The sequence below is a fragment of the Sorghum bicolor genome, chromosome 4, assembly GCF_000003195.3.
Source record: "Sorghum bicolor cultivar BTx623 chromosome 4, Sorghum_bicolor_NCBIv3, whole genome shotgun sequence".
In the NCBI taxonomy this organism is placed as follows: Eukaryota; Viridiplantae; Streptophyta; class Magnoliopsida; order Poales; family Poaceae; genus Sorghum; species Sorghum bicolor.
This window is the reverse complement of record NC_012873.2, coordinates 56,827,874-56,846,144: the sequence shown is the minus strand read 5'-3', so window position 1 is coordinate 56,846,144 and position 18,271 is coordinate 56,827,874. Positions and strand designations below refer to the sequence as shown.

Sequence of the window (18,271 nt, the reverse complement as noted above, 5' to 3'; positions counted from 1 at the left end):
CATGGTAAATACATTTTTGTAAAACCTTTCAAAAAATACAGTTTTTTTTTAATATGGATCAAGTGTTTTTTTTATCAAAGGCTGATCAGATTTGAGAAGAGACCATAAATTTGACTTTCTGATCCATTGCAGAGTTATATTCATTGCTAGGTGAAAGGATATGAAAAAGGGAAAATAAAAAGCTACAGTAGCCAAGTGGGAAAGTTACGTGGCTTTTCTTATTGTCGTGACGGACTTGGCCTCTAGCATGACCGTCCGTGGCCTTGTTTAGTTTCGAAAAAATTTCGGATTTCGGATTTCGCTACCGTAGCATTTTTATTTTTATTTGACAAATATTATCTAATCATGAACTAACTAGGATCAAAAGATTCGTCTCGTGATTTACAGACAAACTGTGTAATTAGTTTTTGTTTTGGTGAACTAAACAAGGCCCGTGTTTTTTTTGTCGTCGGTCTTTTCTTTCCCAGCCAAAACGTCCAGCCCTATAGCCGCCACTCCTATTCACGTACCGGAAAATAGGAGAAAAGAGAGGAAGAAGAAGAGAGGGTTGGCTTGCCGCTGCCATCATCCGTTGTAGTTGTCGTCCACCTTCATGATAGCCACCACTCTTATTCACGCATGGGAAAGAATATGAGAAAAGAGAAGAAAGAAGAAGAAAGGGTTGGCTTTCCGCTGCCATCATCTTCCGTATTTGTTGTCCACCTCTTCATCGTTCGCGATGTCATTCTTCATTGAATTTTGGTTAGACATCATCTTCTCTTCCCTTTTGCCTTGAAATTTATTTTACCCTCGCTGTCAATAGTGGATGTCCTACATTCATTATAGATCAAAAACGTAGATCGTGATCTAGGTAGAGGCGAGTGCGGAGTCCTCCTCACTATTGACTGTGCGAGGGGCGAGTGCGGAGTCTAGGTAGGCCCACTGCCTTGAAGGTAAAGGCAGTGGAGCCATGCTAAAAAAAACACTCTTTGCTGATAAAATTTAAGTCATAGAATAATTTTTTTGAGACATAGGGGGTAAGAACAATATGTAGACCGGTAGTTAACTTGTTTGACGCATTGACGCATGTAGTTGCGGCCTTCGGACAGCGTCAGTGTCCCATGACGAAGGCTACAGAAGGCAAGCAGCCGGTACTGACCTTGGGGTACACAGTACGGACATGCGTGTCATCAGCGGCAAAGCAACACTATACTACTGCAGTAACCGATAACTAGTAACCAAAATAACAGAGGATCAGCTCGGCAGGAACCAGGATCAGGACTCTCAGTTTGTACGTTGCAACCCCCGCCGTCCATGGCCATCCATCAGCTCGATCCAGACTTTTCTAACAAGCTCCCAACACACACGGTCCCGAAGCCGGCGTGCGGGGGCCAGCCGTGCGCCCGTACCAGATGAGAGGTCGCCATCAGGGGTGGCAACTGGCAAGGCAGGTCCCAGTATTCTAGAACTACGGCCGTGCCAGACGCCGTGAGACGAGAAGCGTTTCGATTAGAGAAAGTACTCTGTACGTCTGTATCACTCGACTCCATTCAGTTAATGAAGTTGCTATTGTTTAATCAATGCCACTAACAAACTGACATATCCAGAGAAAAGTTAACAAAAGATAACCAAAGAGCGAGAAAGTCAATTGAAAGTTACAGCTCCCCTCCGGACCTACGGTACACGTCGTTGTCGCTGTGTGTGCCGTATAGCCAGCCGTAGAGGCAGCGGCAGCTGCACGAGGTGACCTGAACCTCTCCATGCTGTGCGATTATAAAGCCTCGGTGCCTCCACTGTGTTTGTCCACTTCCCTCAAGCTCAGCCGGTTCGTTGTACCGCGAACCCAGCAGTAGTCCAGTACAACGCCACACACACTCGTCAGCAGGAGGCGGCCATGGGCGCGGGCAACAAGCGCGGACACCCTCTCCTGAGGGGAGTAGGCGCGAGGAGTGAGAAGTACACCCACGGGTTCTCGGCGTCCCAGATGGCCGCGCTCACCGCCCTCTGCGGCGCGCTGGTGCCGTCCCTGCCGCCGGACCGCCGCAACGGCCACCACCACCACCACCACCCGCAGGAGGACGACGGCGGCCGCGGCGGGGGCGACGGCGACGGCAACAGCAGCAAGGTCGTGGAGGAGTTCCTCCTCGCGTCGGCCGCCGACCCGCCCGTGCCCGGCGAGGTGGCCGAGCTCATGTCGCGCAAGTGCCTCCCCGAGGCGCTGGCGCTGGTGCGCACGGTGCTGTGGCTGCTGGGCACGCGGCCCGGCTCGCTGGCGCTGTGCGGGGCCCGGCCGTGCCTGTCGTGGCGGCTCCCGTTCGTGCGCCGGTTCGACGAGCTGCCTCTGGAGCAGCGGGAGGCCGCGCTCCGGCGGTGGAGCCGGCAGACCCTGCTCCCACCGCTGCGCATGTTCTTCGTCATCGTCAAGGTCTTCTGCCTCTACGTCTTCTACTCCTGGGTAAGCCGTAATCCTGCAGCTTCCAATCATTCTAGTGGACCGCCGGCCAACCGCCGCGCTAGCCCGGTAGAAACACAGTGCCTTTCGCGTCGGTTAGCCTCTGCCGCCTGTGCTGTCCGCTAGCTAGCTGCAGTGTAGCAACGATCACGGGATGGGATGCGCTGGCCCGGCCCGCCAGTGGCTGCACGTCCTCTTTCCGCCGCCTACTAGACCCATATGCTGACGCTGGCCGCGCTGGCGCTGCATCTGCATGTGCACGACCAAGGACCACATGCAGGTCTGGGGTCTGCGCCTCTGTCACTCAGAATCGTCGTGGTGGATTCGTCGATCCACATTCGACCACGTCCCGTCCTTATAAAACGTAGTACGTTGACGATGAGGAATGGAGGTGCCGGATTCCGCCGCGTTCTACGGCGACTGTGCAGCAGCCCTCAGTCGATTGCTGTCGATTAGTTGCCGTAAAAGGAGAAAAATGGAAGAAAAAAATAGAGGCGTCTAGAGTCGAAGCAGAGGAAGGGGATCAGATAGTGCTTTTTTTTCCAAGATGGGTGGTGTATAATATGCCTGGAAATCTTGATAATGATAGCCGTTTGTTTTGAATCATCATGATAATGACAACTTCGAAAGGAACATGCTATAACTTTGTCTGAAGATCGCTTTTAGTGAACGCAAGCAAGAATTGTAAGAGCGGTGATGATATCAGCTGATCAACGAACCCTGACAACGACGCATATGTTCATGTTCCAATCCATGTTGTTTTTTTTTTTGAATCCTTATTATGTTCCATTTTTGTGTGCATGTGTCCTTGCTCTGCAGACCGATGAGAACTTAAAGAATCCGCACTGGCGCGCGATCGGGTACAGCCCGCCCCTAGCCGACGACGAGCCGACGCCGGCGGAATCAGAGCGTCCCGAGAAGCGTCCCCTCGACGACGGCATCGTGGAGACGACCAAGGAGACTGACGCGTCCCTGCCGGCGTTGCTAGCCGAGAAGGGCCTCGCGGTGGCCGATGACGCGGCGCGGAACGTGTGGAGGGTCGAGTGCGACGTTGTCATCATCGGTTCCGGCTGCGGCGGGGGCGTGGCGGCAGCGGTGCTCGCGGGGGCTGGGCACAAGGCGGTCGTCATCGAGAAAGGAAACTACTTCACGTCGAGCGATTACACGGCCGTCGAGGCGCCGTCGATGGAGCATCTCTATGAGGGCGGAGGGTTCGTCAGCACGCTCAGCGGAAGCGCGCTGCTCCTGGCAGGCTCGACGGTCGGAGGCGGCACGGCGGTGAACTGGTCAGCCTGCATCAAGACCCCTGACGACGTTCGCGAGGAGTGGGCGCGCAACCAGGGGCTCCCGTTGTTCGCCACCGACGAGTACGCCGCCGCCATGGACAAGGTGTTCGAGCGGCTCGGCGTGACGGCCGGGTGCGCGGAGGAGGGGCTCCAGAACAAAGTCCTCCGCAAGGGATGCGAGAAGCTCGGGTACAAAGTGGAGTCGGTGTCGAGGAACTCGTCGGAGGGGCACTACTGCGGCAGCTGCGGTTACGGCTGCCGCACCGGCGACAAGCGCGGCACGGACCGTACGTGGCTGGTCGACGCGGTGACCCGCGGCGCGGTCATCTTGACGGGGTGCAAGGCCGAGAAGCTGCTGCTGGAGCGTATGGTCACTGGAGGACGTGCGGACGGCAGGGCGAAACGATGCGTCGGCGTGGTGGCGAGGAGCACCAACCCGGCGATCACGAGGACGCTGGAGGTGCGCGCCAGGGCGACCGTCTCGGCGTGCGGGTCGCTCCTGACGCCGGTGCTGCTGCGCGGGAGCGGGCTGAGCAATCGGCACATCGGCAAGAACCTCCACCTCCACCCGACAGCCCTGGTGTGGGGCTACTTCCCGGACACCATGCCGGACCTCAAGGGCAAGACGTACGAGGGCGGCATCATCACGTCCCTGCACAAGGTGGAAGGCGCTCCGGGCGCGCCGGCCCGCGCCATCCTCGAAACGCCGGCGATGGGGCTGGCCGGCGCGGGGACGCAGTTCCCCTGGGTGTCCGGGAGCGACATGAAGGAGCGGATACTCAGGTACGGCCGCACGGTGCACCTCTTCTCCATGGTAAGAGACCGCGGTTCCGGCACCGTGCACGGCGAGCGGCGGGTCGCGTACCACTTGGACGCCACGGACCGGGAGAACATGCGCGAGGGCCTACGCCGCGCGCTGCGCGTCCTGGCGGCGGCGGGCGCGGCGGAGATCGGCACGCACCGCAGCGACGGACAGCGGTTCGTGTGCAGGGGCGCCACGGAGGCGGCGCTGGAGGAGTTCCTGGACGGCGTGGACGTGGTGCGCGGGCCCCAGTCGAAGGCCGAGGCGTGGAGCCTGTGCTGCACGGCGCACCAGATGGGCAGCTGCCGGATGGGCGCCACGGCCCGGGACGGCGCCGTGGACGCGCGCGGCGAGAGCTGGGAGGTGGAGAGCCTGTACGTGTGCGACGGCAGCGTCCTGCCCAGCGCCGTGGGCGTCAACCCCATGGTCACCATCCAGTCCGTGGCCTACTGCCTCGCCACGGGCATCGCCGAGTCGCTCAGGCGCGGAAAGATCCAGTGATACCGCCGTAGGGTCACAGTACAACTAGGATTTCCGTATTGTTCTGATGGAATTGCTACAGAATAGATCTACGGTGATTCACTATTCGTGTGCTGGATAATAAGAAGAAATGGAAATGTAACAGATTTATCTTTTTTCTCCGTCGCCGTCGCCCCAGGAGCCTGGAGAATTCGTTTGTGGCTACTGTGAGATCCATGGTCGTTTACAAACGCCAAGGCAAGTTTGTGGAGGCTTGGGGCCTGTTTGTTTATCCGCATATGGGTGAACCAGGCTCCTGGGATGCATTCTGACCGTGTTTGGTTGCCTGGCTCTGCCTCCGAGCCAGGTTGTGCTTGTGCAAAACCCCTCCTCGAGCCTGGCTCCGAAAGAACGCTCGAATCGACCGTTTTTCTTCAGCCTGGCTCTTTCCGTGTTCCCGCGAGCTCGCGCGCATGGCGATTCCGTGCGCTGGGAGTTGGCGTGAAGTTTCTAGGGTCACCTTCCACGTTTCTACCATTCACCGTCTATATATCTCCCTTCCCGCTTCCTCCCTCTCTTCTCGTCGCTCTGCGTCTGCGCCGCCGGTTCCTAGGGTTCGTGGCCTTCTGCCTCTCTGCCTTTGCTCTTGGTCGATTCGTGTCATGCTGATACTTTCTCTCTCACTGGATTTGTGGCAGATGCCGTGGATCTAACGATTCTCAAAGCGAGTGAGTTCTCCCTCATTTTTCCTCTTTTTTTGTTACCGATTTGTAAACCCTGGTTGTGATTTTTGTTCACCTGGGTGCTGGCACGACAGATCTGATTTTTTAACTAATTTAGAGGTATGGATCTATCCTCCTATGTGTTTATTTGTTTTCTTTTTCTTTTGATTTTAAAACCCTAACTTGTGTGTGCATATAATGTTTGTTGTGGATTTGTGCGTGCCGATTTGACCTTCCTGTTGTGCTTTGCTAGGTCTTGTGCGCTTTGATGTGGGTATTTTGTTCATCTCCTCCCCCTCCCTCCCCTCCCTCTAATTAGCACCGTGTGATACAAAGTTTTGCCTTCTTTGATTTGGATGCATATCGTATTTTGAGATTAAGAGCAATTATATTAAGACCAAACACTGTCTCCTGCATCAGGGATTCGAATGTTGCAGCACATGCAACCAACCAAACACTATCTTAACTTAGCCTGGACAGGTTTATGTAGCCAATCAAACAACCATCCCTGGCTGGTCGGTGCAAGCCTGGTTCTCCTGAGAAGAGAACCAAACAGACCCTGCATGCGCTGGAACAGTGACCATACCGCACCTGTATCTGTGTGGCCGCCCATGCCCATGTGATGGCGCGCTCGCCTGATGTGCCGTTGGTCTATGTATGTCGTGGTCGGTGGACGGCGGCACTGTACGCTCATGTTGGGGCCAGCCGGCCATCACATTTGGGCCTTGTCTTTTCAAGATTTCCTATCACATTGAATTTTGCGGCATATGTATGGAGCATTAAATATAGATAAAAAAATAATTACACAGTTTGTCTGTAAATTACGAGACAGATTTTTTAAGCCTAGTTACTTTATAATTAAACAATGTTTGTCAAATAAAAACAAAAATGATACAATATCAAAATCTAAAAACTTTTTAGATCTAAATAAGGCCTTGCTACGCAGGAACACGAAGGCTCGTCCAACAAGCTGTGTGTGGCGCAAGGCTACTCGTCCAATCGTCCTTGAATGAATTCGTAGAAACGGCGAAGGGTTTGGACTTTTGGACTCCGCCCCGCCGACGCCGAGCCCCGATGGGGATGGGATCCCATGAATGCAGTGCAGGTAGCTTTCGACGATATGAACAGGTCTGATCCCTGGAGCCCAGGGGCTCCATGCCACCCATCAAGGGATCCCTCCAACGGCGCGTGAGATCGATTCATCGTATATATGCCTATCGAGGAGCAGGAGTACGAAGCAATCAGAGAGGGGACTGGCCGGGCTCTCAGATGATGGCGACCATTCAGTGCTACACTGAAAAATCGATAATGAACGTCCAACCGATCCACGGTCCATGCACCGCCACATGCGATGGCAGCAGGTTTGCTAACATCTAGTTACGTGTTAAAGGTCATTAATAAAGTATACGTATATATATAGATGATAAAATACTCTGTCAGTTCTCCCTTCTTATTTGCAAATTCAGAGTTGGAAATTCAGCGGAATTGGTCTCAACACGGACCACGTGCTGGATGTCCTTAATCTAAGTGAGTCTCTCGTCGCTATTACCCTTTTGCCTCAACTGCAACCTGCAAGTTCATGAGGGTAGTCAGGTAGTCACCGTGGATGAGCCTGCCCACCTAAACATGGCACATACCAATTATGAGATGCAGCTCGTAGGGATGCTATGCTAGACAAGGTTCGGAGGATAGGCGAGGTTGTGTCATGAACTGAAGTCATCCTTCTAGTTCTTGGCTTCTTCTAGCCCCTCCAACACACCTTGGCCCATTGATCTTGTTAGCACATTGTGTGTTAAGTCTGACGATTCCAATCCAAATCTGTAAACGGGCCTGAAAATAGAAAATCACTAGGTAGTGTGCCGGCCCATGCATTGCTTTTTTTTAGATAAAGGATAGATTCTATCGGGCTTCATTTATCGACTGACAGAATCAGACGACTTATTACAAGTCACGCCTAAGGGCACTCACACAGGCTGTAAAAACTATTTACAACCGAGCAAATGGAAAAACAAAACGAGAATAAAGTTTTGACTAAAAAAGACCAATACGCCTAGTTGACAACCACCCATTGGAGCTAAAGAACGGCAAGACCACCGTCTCTAGTTGACTTCCAACTAGGGTCAGCAGGTCCCTTATATTATCACGCCACTGTAATGTTGTCCATTGCCGAAGCCAGTACGTTCCCCTGAAAAAGACCTGCAAAAAAATTTTTGGTCTGCATTTGTCAAAAATCACCTCGTTTATTGTTAACCAAACTGTCCAACAAAGCGCGGAGGCTGTTGCTAATAACAATGAATTATACTTTTTGCTTCCTGTTTTGGACCACCCATTGAAAAGGTCATCCAAATTTCGAGGAGGCGATATCCCGAAAAGTATATGTGTAGCGCGCCACAAAAATTTAGCATAAAGACAGTCTATAAAAAGATGTTGAATATTCTCTGGAAAATGGCAAAAGCAACACTTTTTGTCACCATTCCAGTTACGACGGGTTAAGCTATCATTAGTTAGAATCACATCTTTTTTAGATACCACAGAAAAACTTTTATTTTCATAGGAACTGTAATTTGCCAAATATCTTGTGACACTCTAACTCCATTGTTAATTAACACCGCATACATGGATTTAACCGTAAAGTTTCCAGATGCATTGAGCCCCCAAATAAAAATATCTCTTTCCTCCATTAAATTAATATTTTGTAAAGAAGCAACAATTCTATGCCAGTTACTTAGATTTGCATCCACTAAGTTTCGACGAAAAGAAATATTTAGTGGAGTTGAACTAAGGACTTGTGCCACCAAATCTTGTTTTCTTCTTACAATATTAAACAATGCAAATCTATCTTTAAGTGCTTTATTCCCCGGCCACTTATCTTCCCAGAATCTGGTTTGTGTCCCATCTTTCACTTGAAAAGAACCAAAGCCCATAAACGAGTCTTTGACATTCATTAAGTTTTTCCAAAAATGGGAAACTGTTGGTTTTTTCTTACAGCTGTCTTATCTTTGATGTATTTGTTTCTCAAAAGTTCTTGCCACATGCCATCTTTATTCAGTAACTTGAAGAACCATTTACTTAACAAGCACTTGTTTTGTATATCTAGATTATGTATGCCTAACCCTCCTTGATCTTTGGATTGGCATAAGATTTTCCCATTTGGCTAGTCTATATTTTCGCTTGTGCTGGTCATTTTGCCAGTAGAATTGTGATCTAAAATAGTCTATTTTTTCTAGTACACCCTTCGATAGTTCAAAAAAAAAGACAGCATAAACATGGGTAAACTGGACAACACCGAGTTTATCAAAACCAAACGGCCCCCTATGGAAAGAAGCTTGTCTTTCCACCCGCTAAGCCTCTTTTCACTTCTGTTCTCAATTGTCTTCCAATCTTTGTTGTTAGTTTCCTAGTATTCATGGGTAAACCAAGATAACAAAAGAGATACTTACCAACCACACATCCAAACAGCCACGAATAGAACACTTCATACTCTTTGGCTTTGTTCAAAGGTGGTGAGTAATAATTTCATATTTATTGCTTTTTCAACATCATGGCTCATGAAAATCGATGTGTCATCCACATACTGAAGAATAGACAGACCATCTTGGATTAGGTTGGGGATGACCCCTTCCACCTGTCCTGCTTCCTTTGCTCTAACAATCAGTATAGCCAACATGTCCACCACTATATTAAATAGTATTGACGACATGGGGTCACCTTGTAATTATTTTTTGTTTTTTATCTATGTTTAATGCTCCATGCATGTGCCGCAAGATTCGATATGATAGTGAATCTTGAAAAGTTTTTAGTTTTTAGGTGAACTAAACAAGGCGTAGAGTAGTAAAGTAGGCTGTTGAATGAGAAAAAAAAAGTAGAGTAGACTGGCTTATTAGCACGGCACCCTAATCAGGTCTATCCATCTCGGTGTTTGTGACTGCATGCTCGTCCTAAAATAACTATCATTTTTTCTTGTCATAAGTTTAACTAACTCTCTTGCGCTGCACAATTTACTCATTCTAATGTATGTATTACTATGCTGGTTATCATTGATCTAAACCCTAAACCCTATCTTCCTGAAGCAACCCATGCCACACTATCACATTATTAATTCTGAGACAACAAATATCCCAACGATTTGTTTAAAGTAAGCATATTTAATTCAGTTGCATAGAAAAGTATGTCCTCTGCAATGTCCGCCCTTTTATCACTGTCTGATATGCTTATGAAATCTGTCATTTAGTCTGGGTTCATCACTCATGAGACAACTTGTGGCATGTTTAGAACCACCAGACATACCTTTGTTGTTATGTTGGTTATATGTTGCATAGTTTCTTTATTTGCAACAACAATGCACACTTTACCTTTATCTAAACCAATTTCATTGTTGTTTGATATGCAACTCTTGACTAAAATCGGATGATATTACTTATGCTAGCTTCTTTCCTTGCATAGCAGCGGCAGGCTGGAGTCAGAACCAATGCTCATGGTGAGATCCCGCCGTCATGGAGGCTACCGTCCAAGCGGATGACTCATGGTACCCAGCTCCACAAGATGTTTGACACTAGGGTGCGATGACCTCAAGCTGCAGGCAGCAGCAGCCCTAGGCCCTATGTCATGTGGCCTGCGTGAATCGCTGGTCACGTTGAGAGACTTGCTAATTAGATGAGATGCGCCTTGTGCTGCAATGAACCTCAAAGAAGAACAACTCATAGCCTCAAGTGAGTCAGAAACTCACTTACCTTTTGTTTAGGGAAATAAACTATCTTGAGTTTTCATGGACAAGAACCCAACGCAATTCTTGAGTTGTCAGAAACTCAGAACTGCCTGTGTTTTGACTACGAATGATTCACTCCTTACCTTTTGTTTAGAGAAATAAACTATCTTCACATTTGTGTGGAACTATCATTACCATAGCTCCTATCAATTTACTACTATTTTTTATCCTGACATAATTGTATCCCATTCTGCACATAGTTGTAAACATTAACTATGCAATTTTATTGCCGATGCGACCTTGCTATTTTTTTAGTTAAAATTGCACAATAATTTATGGTTGGCTATTGTCACAAATATACTATGTTTTTTATTGGTCAAGGCCAAGATGACTAAGGTATTTGCTGCTACTTCACGATAGGTCACACTATCGTAGTATGCTTTATCTCAACTGAATCCACTTCTATCTCATCATTCTTGTATCCACTCCTATCTCATCATTCTTGTGCAGGTTGCAGCAACATGATCACTCGGTAGCTGATTGCAACGATCTGACTATTCTTGAATAACTTACGAGGATGGTCCATACTATGGATAAGGAAGAAAATTTGTGCTGATTATGAATTTTGATAGGTCGCCATGGATAACCTATGAATTATTTTAGATTAACTGTATATTTGAACATATTTTCTTTCATATTTAGCTACTAAGGCCTTGTTTAGTTGGCAAAAATTTTAGATTTTGGATACTGTAGCACTTTCGTTTGTTTGTGACAAATATTATCCAATTATAGACTAGTTAGGGTCAAAAGATTCATCTCGCGATTTACAGACAAACTGTGTAATTAGTTTTTGTTTTCGTCTAAATTTAATATTCCATGCATGTGCCGCAAGATTCGATGTGACGGAAAATCTTGAATTTTTTTGGGAACTAAACAAGGCCTAAAATAAGATGCACATGGATTAGTCAAATAAATTAAACAATTTGCTCCTCAGTCGTGTTCTTTTGTATTATGAAATAAAAGTAGTTATTCTGGTATGTGTACCATGAATTCATGATTGGAGCAGTAAAAGAAATGGGGGAAAGTTTTATGCTCATAGCAACATATGGGTTTGAACAATTTTTTTTGTGTGTGTGTGCGCGCATTATCGTGCTTTATTGTTTGCCTTAGCTTAATGTTGTGCTCCTGTTGCAACGCACAAGGCACTCAACTAGTTTAAATAAAGAAAATGAGGAGCACGAACACTGTCCACAAATGAAAAGGATCTGGGCAGATGAATAAAACAAAATATCAACAAAGAAAAGGATTTGGACAGATGAACAAAACAAAAATATGAGATTAAGGTGCCCCTTGGGGTATAACTCCTATAGCTGTGGCAACCTCCATCTTCTTCATGATATATTGTGCATAGAACTTTGGTCTTCTCACCTGAAAATACAGGGAAAACTATGATAATAAGAACTACTGAAAAGGATCCAGATGAAAGTTCGGAAAGTACGTACCATCTTTGTAATAGCATCTGCAATCAACTCCCGAGCTTTCTCCTCTGTATCCTAAAGGCAAGTGAACAAGGTGTCAGATATAAATAACATAGCACAAGATCCCATGTCGTGTCACATACAAACATGAAATACTTACTTCTTCAGTAATGCCATCTGTGCAATAGCGGAACTGAAGAGGAAAAAGGAGAAACAGATAATAATCATATCAGACAGAAATATTATTAACGAAAATATTGCATTACTTTGCAGATTATCTGCGCATGAAAAGAAAAAAAAACCAACCTCCTTTTCCATCCTAAAGTCTGATATCTCCAGTGCGTATTCCATTTCATGTTCGCGTAGCAAAAACTTACCTGATTTAAAGACTTCATCCAAAGCCTCTCTAAAACTCATCTGAACATGATTCATGAGAAAAGGCATGAATTACTAGTGCTTATCAACACAAAAAACAGCATTCTATAGTTGCTTAGTTGTGCAAAATACTGAAACTGCTAACCTTAAGCTTCGCGACTCGCTTCCAAATCTCAAAGTAGACACAATCTAACTCCCTATACCAATGAAATTCTGTGCTCATGTAATCTATGCATTCCTGAATCGAAAGAAGTGGATGCAGCTGTTAGATACAGACGGTTACAGAGGGCCAAAATCAAACTAAAGGCTGAACAGAGATCGTACATAATAGGCAGCATGGGCTAAGCCAACAGTTATCTTGGGAAAGCCAGTAGCAATCTTGATTGCTTGGGATTCTCCTCTTTTGTTTATTCTTCTCCACTAAACAAGATAAGAATTATTATGGTGATACAAATACATAAAAACAATGTCAATCTATGTATTTATGATCAAAATTACCTTAAGAGTTGACCACTTAATATTTAAATAGTCTTCCATCCACTGATTCAATGTAAAAGGGTTGTTAGACCAGAACACAGGGAAGCACTGTAAAATTTGAGCTGTGCTCAACATAGTCTATGATTCATACCTTAAGCTTCTTTAATAACTCTTTCCAGAAAAGAAGATATTCTTGTTCAATCTCATACTTATGAAAATACTCGCGGTAATCATTCCAATCGACATACTCAGTACCACCCTACATAAAAGTAGATGGAGAACATGTAATTTAGAAACATTAATAATGACAAACAATAGATGAATTAATAACCTTGGAGCTATCCATAAAATCTAGTACTGGCATTTCATCTAAAGTGGGCGCAAAAGTATCCAAGAAGCAAACTCAGTTTCTCTCTAAACTAATTCATCTATAGCCAACCATAAGTATCTGCCATTCTCAACAGGGGAAAAAGGCGTTAACTTAACATGAAAGGAAGCAATGACCAGCTAGAAGACAAACAAGGTGAAACAACATGTCCTGCAATGCCATAAACTTCTTGTTGGCATAACCATGAATTGTGTTTTAACTATTTCAAGCAGAAAATAATTGTAGCATATATAAACGAACTCATCCACACAGTTTAATATTTTTTTTTACTTCGTGAGTATGTACCATAAAGTTCTAGCTAGAACTAATCAGATCTTAGATCTCTACTTGGGTCATTGTAACAAGGAGTTGGCTATACTAACACAACTGGCAGAATCAAGTTGTAGGGTTATTTGAGAATTAATATAAATATACTTACGCGATTTCGAGGGACCAAGCGTTGGTAGTCATCCAAGGCAGCCACAGTGCGGTACTGGAAGGACCAATCAAATGTGTCATCTTTCTCAATATACACAAGTAACCCCTCCTTGTCAAGATGGTCCAGAACGTGATTCTTTCTCAATTTAGTTTCATCTTCCACAAAGCACTTTAGCTTTTCTTCGAGACGGTATCGATAACAATCGTATTCCAATACAGAAGCAAGCTCATTTTTGCGCCGTTCTTGTGTCATCTGAAGATAATGAGATCACTGATAAGCAATGTGATAAATTAAATATGAGCAGGAGGTTAAAAAAATAAATACGTATATCCAACAGATCAAGAGAAAAAATATTCAGACAAGCAACATCAATGTATACGATATTTAGAACAACATATAGCATGTAATGGTAGATAGGAATATAGTGGAACCTTGTAATACTTGATACGATACAAAACATGGTTAACTTGTAGCTTTTTGATCTGCTCATCGCCAAGTTCAAGAGAAGTGTCAACACAAGTATGTTTACAGGGCAGCTGTTCATAATAACACTGTAACTCCTCATCACTGATGTCCTCACCTAGGCCCAACTCATTCAGTTGCTTGATTACAAGGTCTGCTTCTTGTACCTGTTTCATCATTTCCTCGGGGTGATGTATTTTCCTGTCCGCAGCAAGTTCTTTGCAGTGCTGGGTAACAGCATTGCTAACCAAGGAAAGACAGTTGCTGGAGATTGATGGATTATTTTCTGACTGCTTCTGTGTGGTGATACACCTGTTGATGGTGCCAGCCCTTTGGGTGCCCGGTGGGTGCCGTACCTGTCGAGAAGGCCGAGTCCTCTCCTTTGTACAGCATTTCTGTGCCATCCCTCCACTCGAGCTCCCACCTGTTTTCTCTTTTATGCAATGCTTCTGCGCCGCCTTATATCCTGTAACAGTCTGATGCTTCCGTGGTGTCTCACCACTCGAGCCTTTAACAGCAGCCTGATGCTTCTCTACAGCCTGATGTTTCCGTGGAGTTTCTACGCTCAAACGAACACCTGCATTCACTGTCAAGCATGGACTCGACTCCATTGGGACAAGCCTGGCAGCAGACTCTGCAGCACCACCAAGGGCAGTGTTGCCGAGATGACAGGTTGAACCACCGGTATCCGACGAAGTACTGGTCGAATCCAGACTGTTGATAGGTAACGCGGAGAAACGTCGATGGTAGGAATTCTGCTTCTGACCCGTGCGCAGGGGGGGATCCCTCGGAGCTGATGAACTCCAGGGCCTGGTGTACTTTGTTGCTCGGGCAACCGGCGGTCGGGAAGCGGCGGCTGGGGTGAGTGTGGTGCTGGGCTCCTTACGCTGGATTCCATGGCATCCGGTCAAATTTGAGAGATTCGCCAGGGGATTCGCTCCCCTCGAGCCCATGCCGTTCAGACGGTGCTCCGGCGGGGGCATCCCTTCACTTGTTTGCCCGGCGCTGTGCCTCGGCGGTGGCGTACCACGAAACCCTAACCGGATCCCGGTGACACGAAGGGTTGCTTACTACCTCTCGCGGTAGGGATCACCGAGCACGTCTCGTTTCTCGATTCGATGGTGTTGGGGATTTGATGGCTTCTTTGTTCCCCTCTTCGATGGGGAATCGAATTGGAAGGGCGGCGGCGTGGCGTGGTCCTGGCTCGGTTTGTTTGCGAGGGTAACCTCGATCGAGCCGTCCATGTATTCATTCTCCTTACCTCCCCTCTCCTCGCTCTCTCTCTAGGTGGCGGCGTGGTGGCCCTGGCCACCGGCCATGGCAGCGCGAGGCGCCATCGGCCACCGGCGTAGGCACAGCCGACTCCACGGCGCGTGCGCGGCCAGCCCCTGGGCGCACGCAGCTCCGCCGCGCGAGCTTGGTGGCCCTCGGCTCACGGCGGCCTCCGTGCTTGTACTGCGGCTGTGATGAGGACGTGGTCGGCATCAATCGAGCTAGTCTGCAGGTGCGGTAATCATAATAATATCCAGAAAAGCTTGAGTTTGTATGTCATGTATTTGATAGCCATATCATCATAATATAAATATAAATAGATGAATCCCATTATTCTGACCATGTCATCATGATATAAGTAAATAAATCCCATTATTCCTAAGTTCAGTCTATTAGTCTCTGAAGCCAATTTCTATTATCAAGTAAAAGGAACAGCGATAGTGGATATTCATTTGCAAAGATGTTTTCATTCAACAATATTCAGATTTGATATTAGGTATACATCTTCTCAAACTTTCAAGATTGCAAGTACAAAATTTGTTCAAAGACTTAAATCATTTTGCAAAACTATTTGCTATATATAAGCATTGCATTTAGTCATTGCCTTCAGAGTCAAACTGAAACTAAACACATTTCTGTTTTTTTTTTGTGACCAATTCGGTTCAAACTAAAAGAACACAGAAGCCAATGGAAAATTATGGCTTGTTCTTTTCTCAGAAGATAGCATCATCTATTACCAAATATGTGCATGGTTCCACTGCTCACAATTTTTATTTAACTGTACCACATTTGTCCATCCATTGCTAACAAAAATTCTAATTAGAGTTTCTATCCCCCCCCCCCCCCCCCCCCCCCCAAAAAAAAAGGCACTGTTCTGATGCTTCCACTCTCTCCGTGAGCTCCATCTTGTACTGCATAGTACTCAGATCTTCTTTGCCCAGTCAGCTGTCACAGATAGATGATGTGGGGGTGGTATTCATGTTGTCTCTCATCTGCTCAGCTTGGTAGTCGGCCGGTGCAGTAGTCGTACACGTGGAGCTAGCACCAATCATGTCTGCAACCCATAAGGTAAGTGCTGTTTATATTCACCAATCTTCTTTACATCCTTGATTTGGTCGAGAATTTTAGAATAGCGTCTGCAGAATCTGCATTCAAATTAAATTAGCAAAAAATCTAAATAGAAGATTTAAAATTGTGATCCATTTTCCTAGATAGAATTATGAATTGAGACTTCTTTCCAATCTAATATATCCCAGCGTTTGTTGATTTCCTGCTGTCATTAACCTATACTGATGTTAATATGTTACTTAATTCTCTGTGCTCCCTAAAACACACATATACAAAGTGGAAAGATTAATAAATTAACAAAGCAAGATTGATTTACCGTGAATAAACTTCCTTGTTTCATTTTAAATCTGAACCAAAGTTGCAATGTTTCTTTAAGCAACCCTGTATACACCTGAGAATGTGCCTCTATATCAGTTCTTCTCCAAGGTACATGTCTGCAAACCATAAGACATGTACCTCAACACTGTTTACCTGAGAATGTTATGTCCACGCAACAGTTGAGGTACATGCTCTGTGATGAATCTACCGAAGCCTCCTTTACAAATCAAATGGAATATGCATATTACTTTTGTGGAACAAACCTTATCACTTTATTGCTTACATGGATTGGTATGTTGTTATGCCTTCGTTTATAAAGTACATCTCCATTTCTCAGATAACCTGTCATATCCTATACTAAGTAACTAAAGATCGGCTTCTAGAAAGTCTACTATTAATGGATTTCTCATATATACTTAGATCATCTCAAGTGATGGATTTCTCATATATACCTTCCATCATATTTGTTCGAGTAATGTGGACAACAACATAAAGGAAGTAGATTAATTATGGATGCTTCGACGATTCAGCACCAATGTACAAATAGTACTGTCAGCGGAAAGCAAACCTAGCTCCAAACTGCACCTCAATAGGATAAGTTAGAAAGAAAGTTGCCAAACTGAGATGACGAAGATGATCTTTTCTTTTTTGACAAGTAACCTCATTCATTGATTAACAACAAGAAGCAGTTAGGACCATTACAGAGTTTATGGTTACAGATTGGAGTGCCATAAGAACTGGACAGTCTTGTACATGCTGTGGATTAGAACAAGCCCCTGAGAAACTATCAACACATATGTTTTGTTTGCAAGATAAATCAAGCCTATTTATTTTAATTTTCAGTCATAAAGTAAGATTTCATGTACATCTTTTTTTCCGAGAACGTGCCTAGCACATCTTTTATTAGAGAGGTTGGACACTCAGGTTCCCAATGTTTGAGAAGTGAAGAGCAACAGAACAGTTTTTGCTAAAGTCCCAATGTTTGAGAAGTGAAGAGCAAGAGAACAGTTTTTGCTTAAGTCCAAACCCTTCGCCCATTCTACGAATTCAGGCCTTGTTTAGTTTCAAAAAAAAATTTGGTTCGGAGCACTATAACACTTTTGTTTGTTTGTGGTAAATATTGTCTAATTATAGACTAACTAGGCTCAAAAGATTCATCTTACGATTTACAGGCAAACTGTGTAATTAGATTTTATTTTTTACTATATTTAATGCTTCATGTATGTGCCGCAAGATTCGATGTGCCGCCTCCGAGCTTCCACAAACTTACCGTGGCGTTTCTAAACGACCATGAATCTCACAGAAACCAGTAACAACTATCAAACGAATTCTTCAGACAATAGTACAGGCTCGTGCGGCGAGAGCTGCGAGGCCGAGAGCCTGTACTTTTTTTTTTACAACAAGCAAGATATATTTATTACCCGCAGCAAGAAGCTGCTATAATAGTGACAGAGTTGAGGTCTATTTTGAGTAGAGTCTGAAACAAAGAACAAATAGGTCCACAAAGAGACCTAGTACAATTACAATCTTGGGTTGTGAGCAGGGAATTTTGGGCCTGTTTAGCCAAAGTGTCTGCTGTTGTGTGTTTGTCTTCTGCTGATCTTGAAGAG

The 18,271-nt window shown here is 45.7% G+C and overlaps 2 protein-coding genes and 1 long non-coding RNA gene across 4 annotated transcripts; 2 read left to right on the top strand and 1 right to left on the bottom strand.

Moving 5' to 3' along the window:
- On the top strand, window positions 1,713-5,160 carry LOC8072490 (long-chain-alcohol oxidase FAO2). Its single transcript, XM_002454145.2, has 2 exons — window positions 1,713-2,434; window positions 3,251-5,160. Exons 1-2 carry the CDS (start codon window positions 1,874-1,876, stop codon window positions 5,018-5,020), a joined length of 2,331 nt encoding a protein of 776 aa, XP_002454190.1. The 5' UTR covers window positions 1,713-1,873; the 3' UTR covers window positions 5,021-5,160.
- Window positions 6,652-10,564, top strand: LOC110435034. Of its 2 annotated transcripts, XR_002452691.1 has the most exons (3): window positions 6,652-7,061; window positions 7,167-7,227; window positions 10,144-10,564. It is a non-coding gene; the product is annotated as an uncharacterized LOC110435034 (long non-coding RNA). The 2 variants fall into 2 exon arrangements; XR_002452690.1 differs by having other exon boundaries at window positions 6,652-7,227.
- On the bottom strand, window positions 11,594-16,006 carry LOC8066157. The gene is made up of 10 exons (XM_002452427.2): window positions 13,973-16,006; window positions 13,542-13,793; window positions 12,887-12,994; window positions 12,757-12,798; window positions 12,583-12,678; window positions 12,404-12,496; window positions 12,190-12,300; window positions 12,044-12,076; window positions 11,908-11,958; window positions 11,594-11,833 (listed from the first exon to the last, which is right to left on the bottom strand). Exons 1-10 carry the CDS (start codon window positions 14,984-14,986, stop codon window positions 11,744-11,746), a joined length of 1,890 nt encoding a protein of 629 aa, XP_002452472.1. The 5' UTR covers window positions 14,987-16,006; the 3' UTR covers window positions 11,594-11,743.

Excerpts from the sequence above, each read along its gene's own strand:
- LOC8066157 (XM_002452427.2), bottom strand. The coding sequence starts at position 14,986 with ATGCCCCCGCCGGAGCACCGTCTGAACGGCATGGGCTCGAGGGGAGCG. Across the intron at positions 12,497-12,582 it reads TAGCCCATGCTGCCTATTAT|GAATGCATAGATTACATGAG; the intron begins GTACGATCTCTG and ends CTTTCGATTCAG. Across the intron at positions 12,077-12,189 it reads ACTTTAGGATGGAAAAGGAG|TTCCGCTATTGCACAGATGG; the intron begins GTTGGTTTTTTT and ends TTTCCTCTTCAG.
- LOC8072490 (XM_002454145.2), top strand. The coding sequence starts at position 1,874 with ATGGGCGCGGGCAACAAGCGCGGACACCCTCTCCTGAGGGGAGTAGGC. Across the intron at positions 2,435-3,250 it reads TCTACGTCTTCTACTCCTGG|ACCGATGAGAACTTAAAGAA; the intron begins GTAAGCCGTAAT and ends CTTGCTCTGCAG.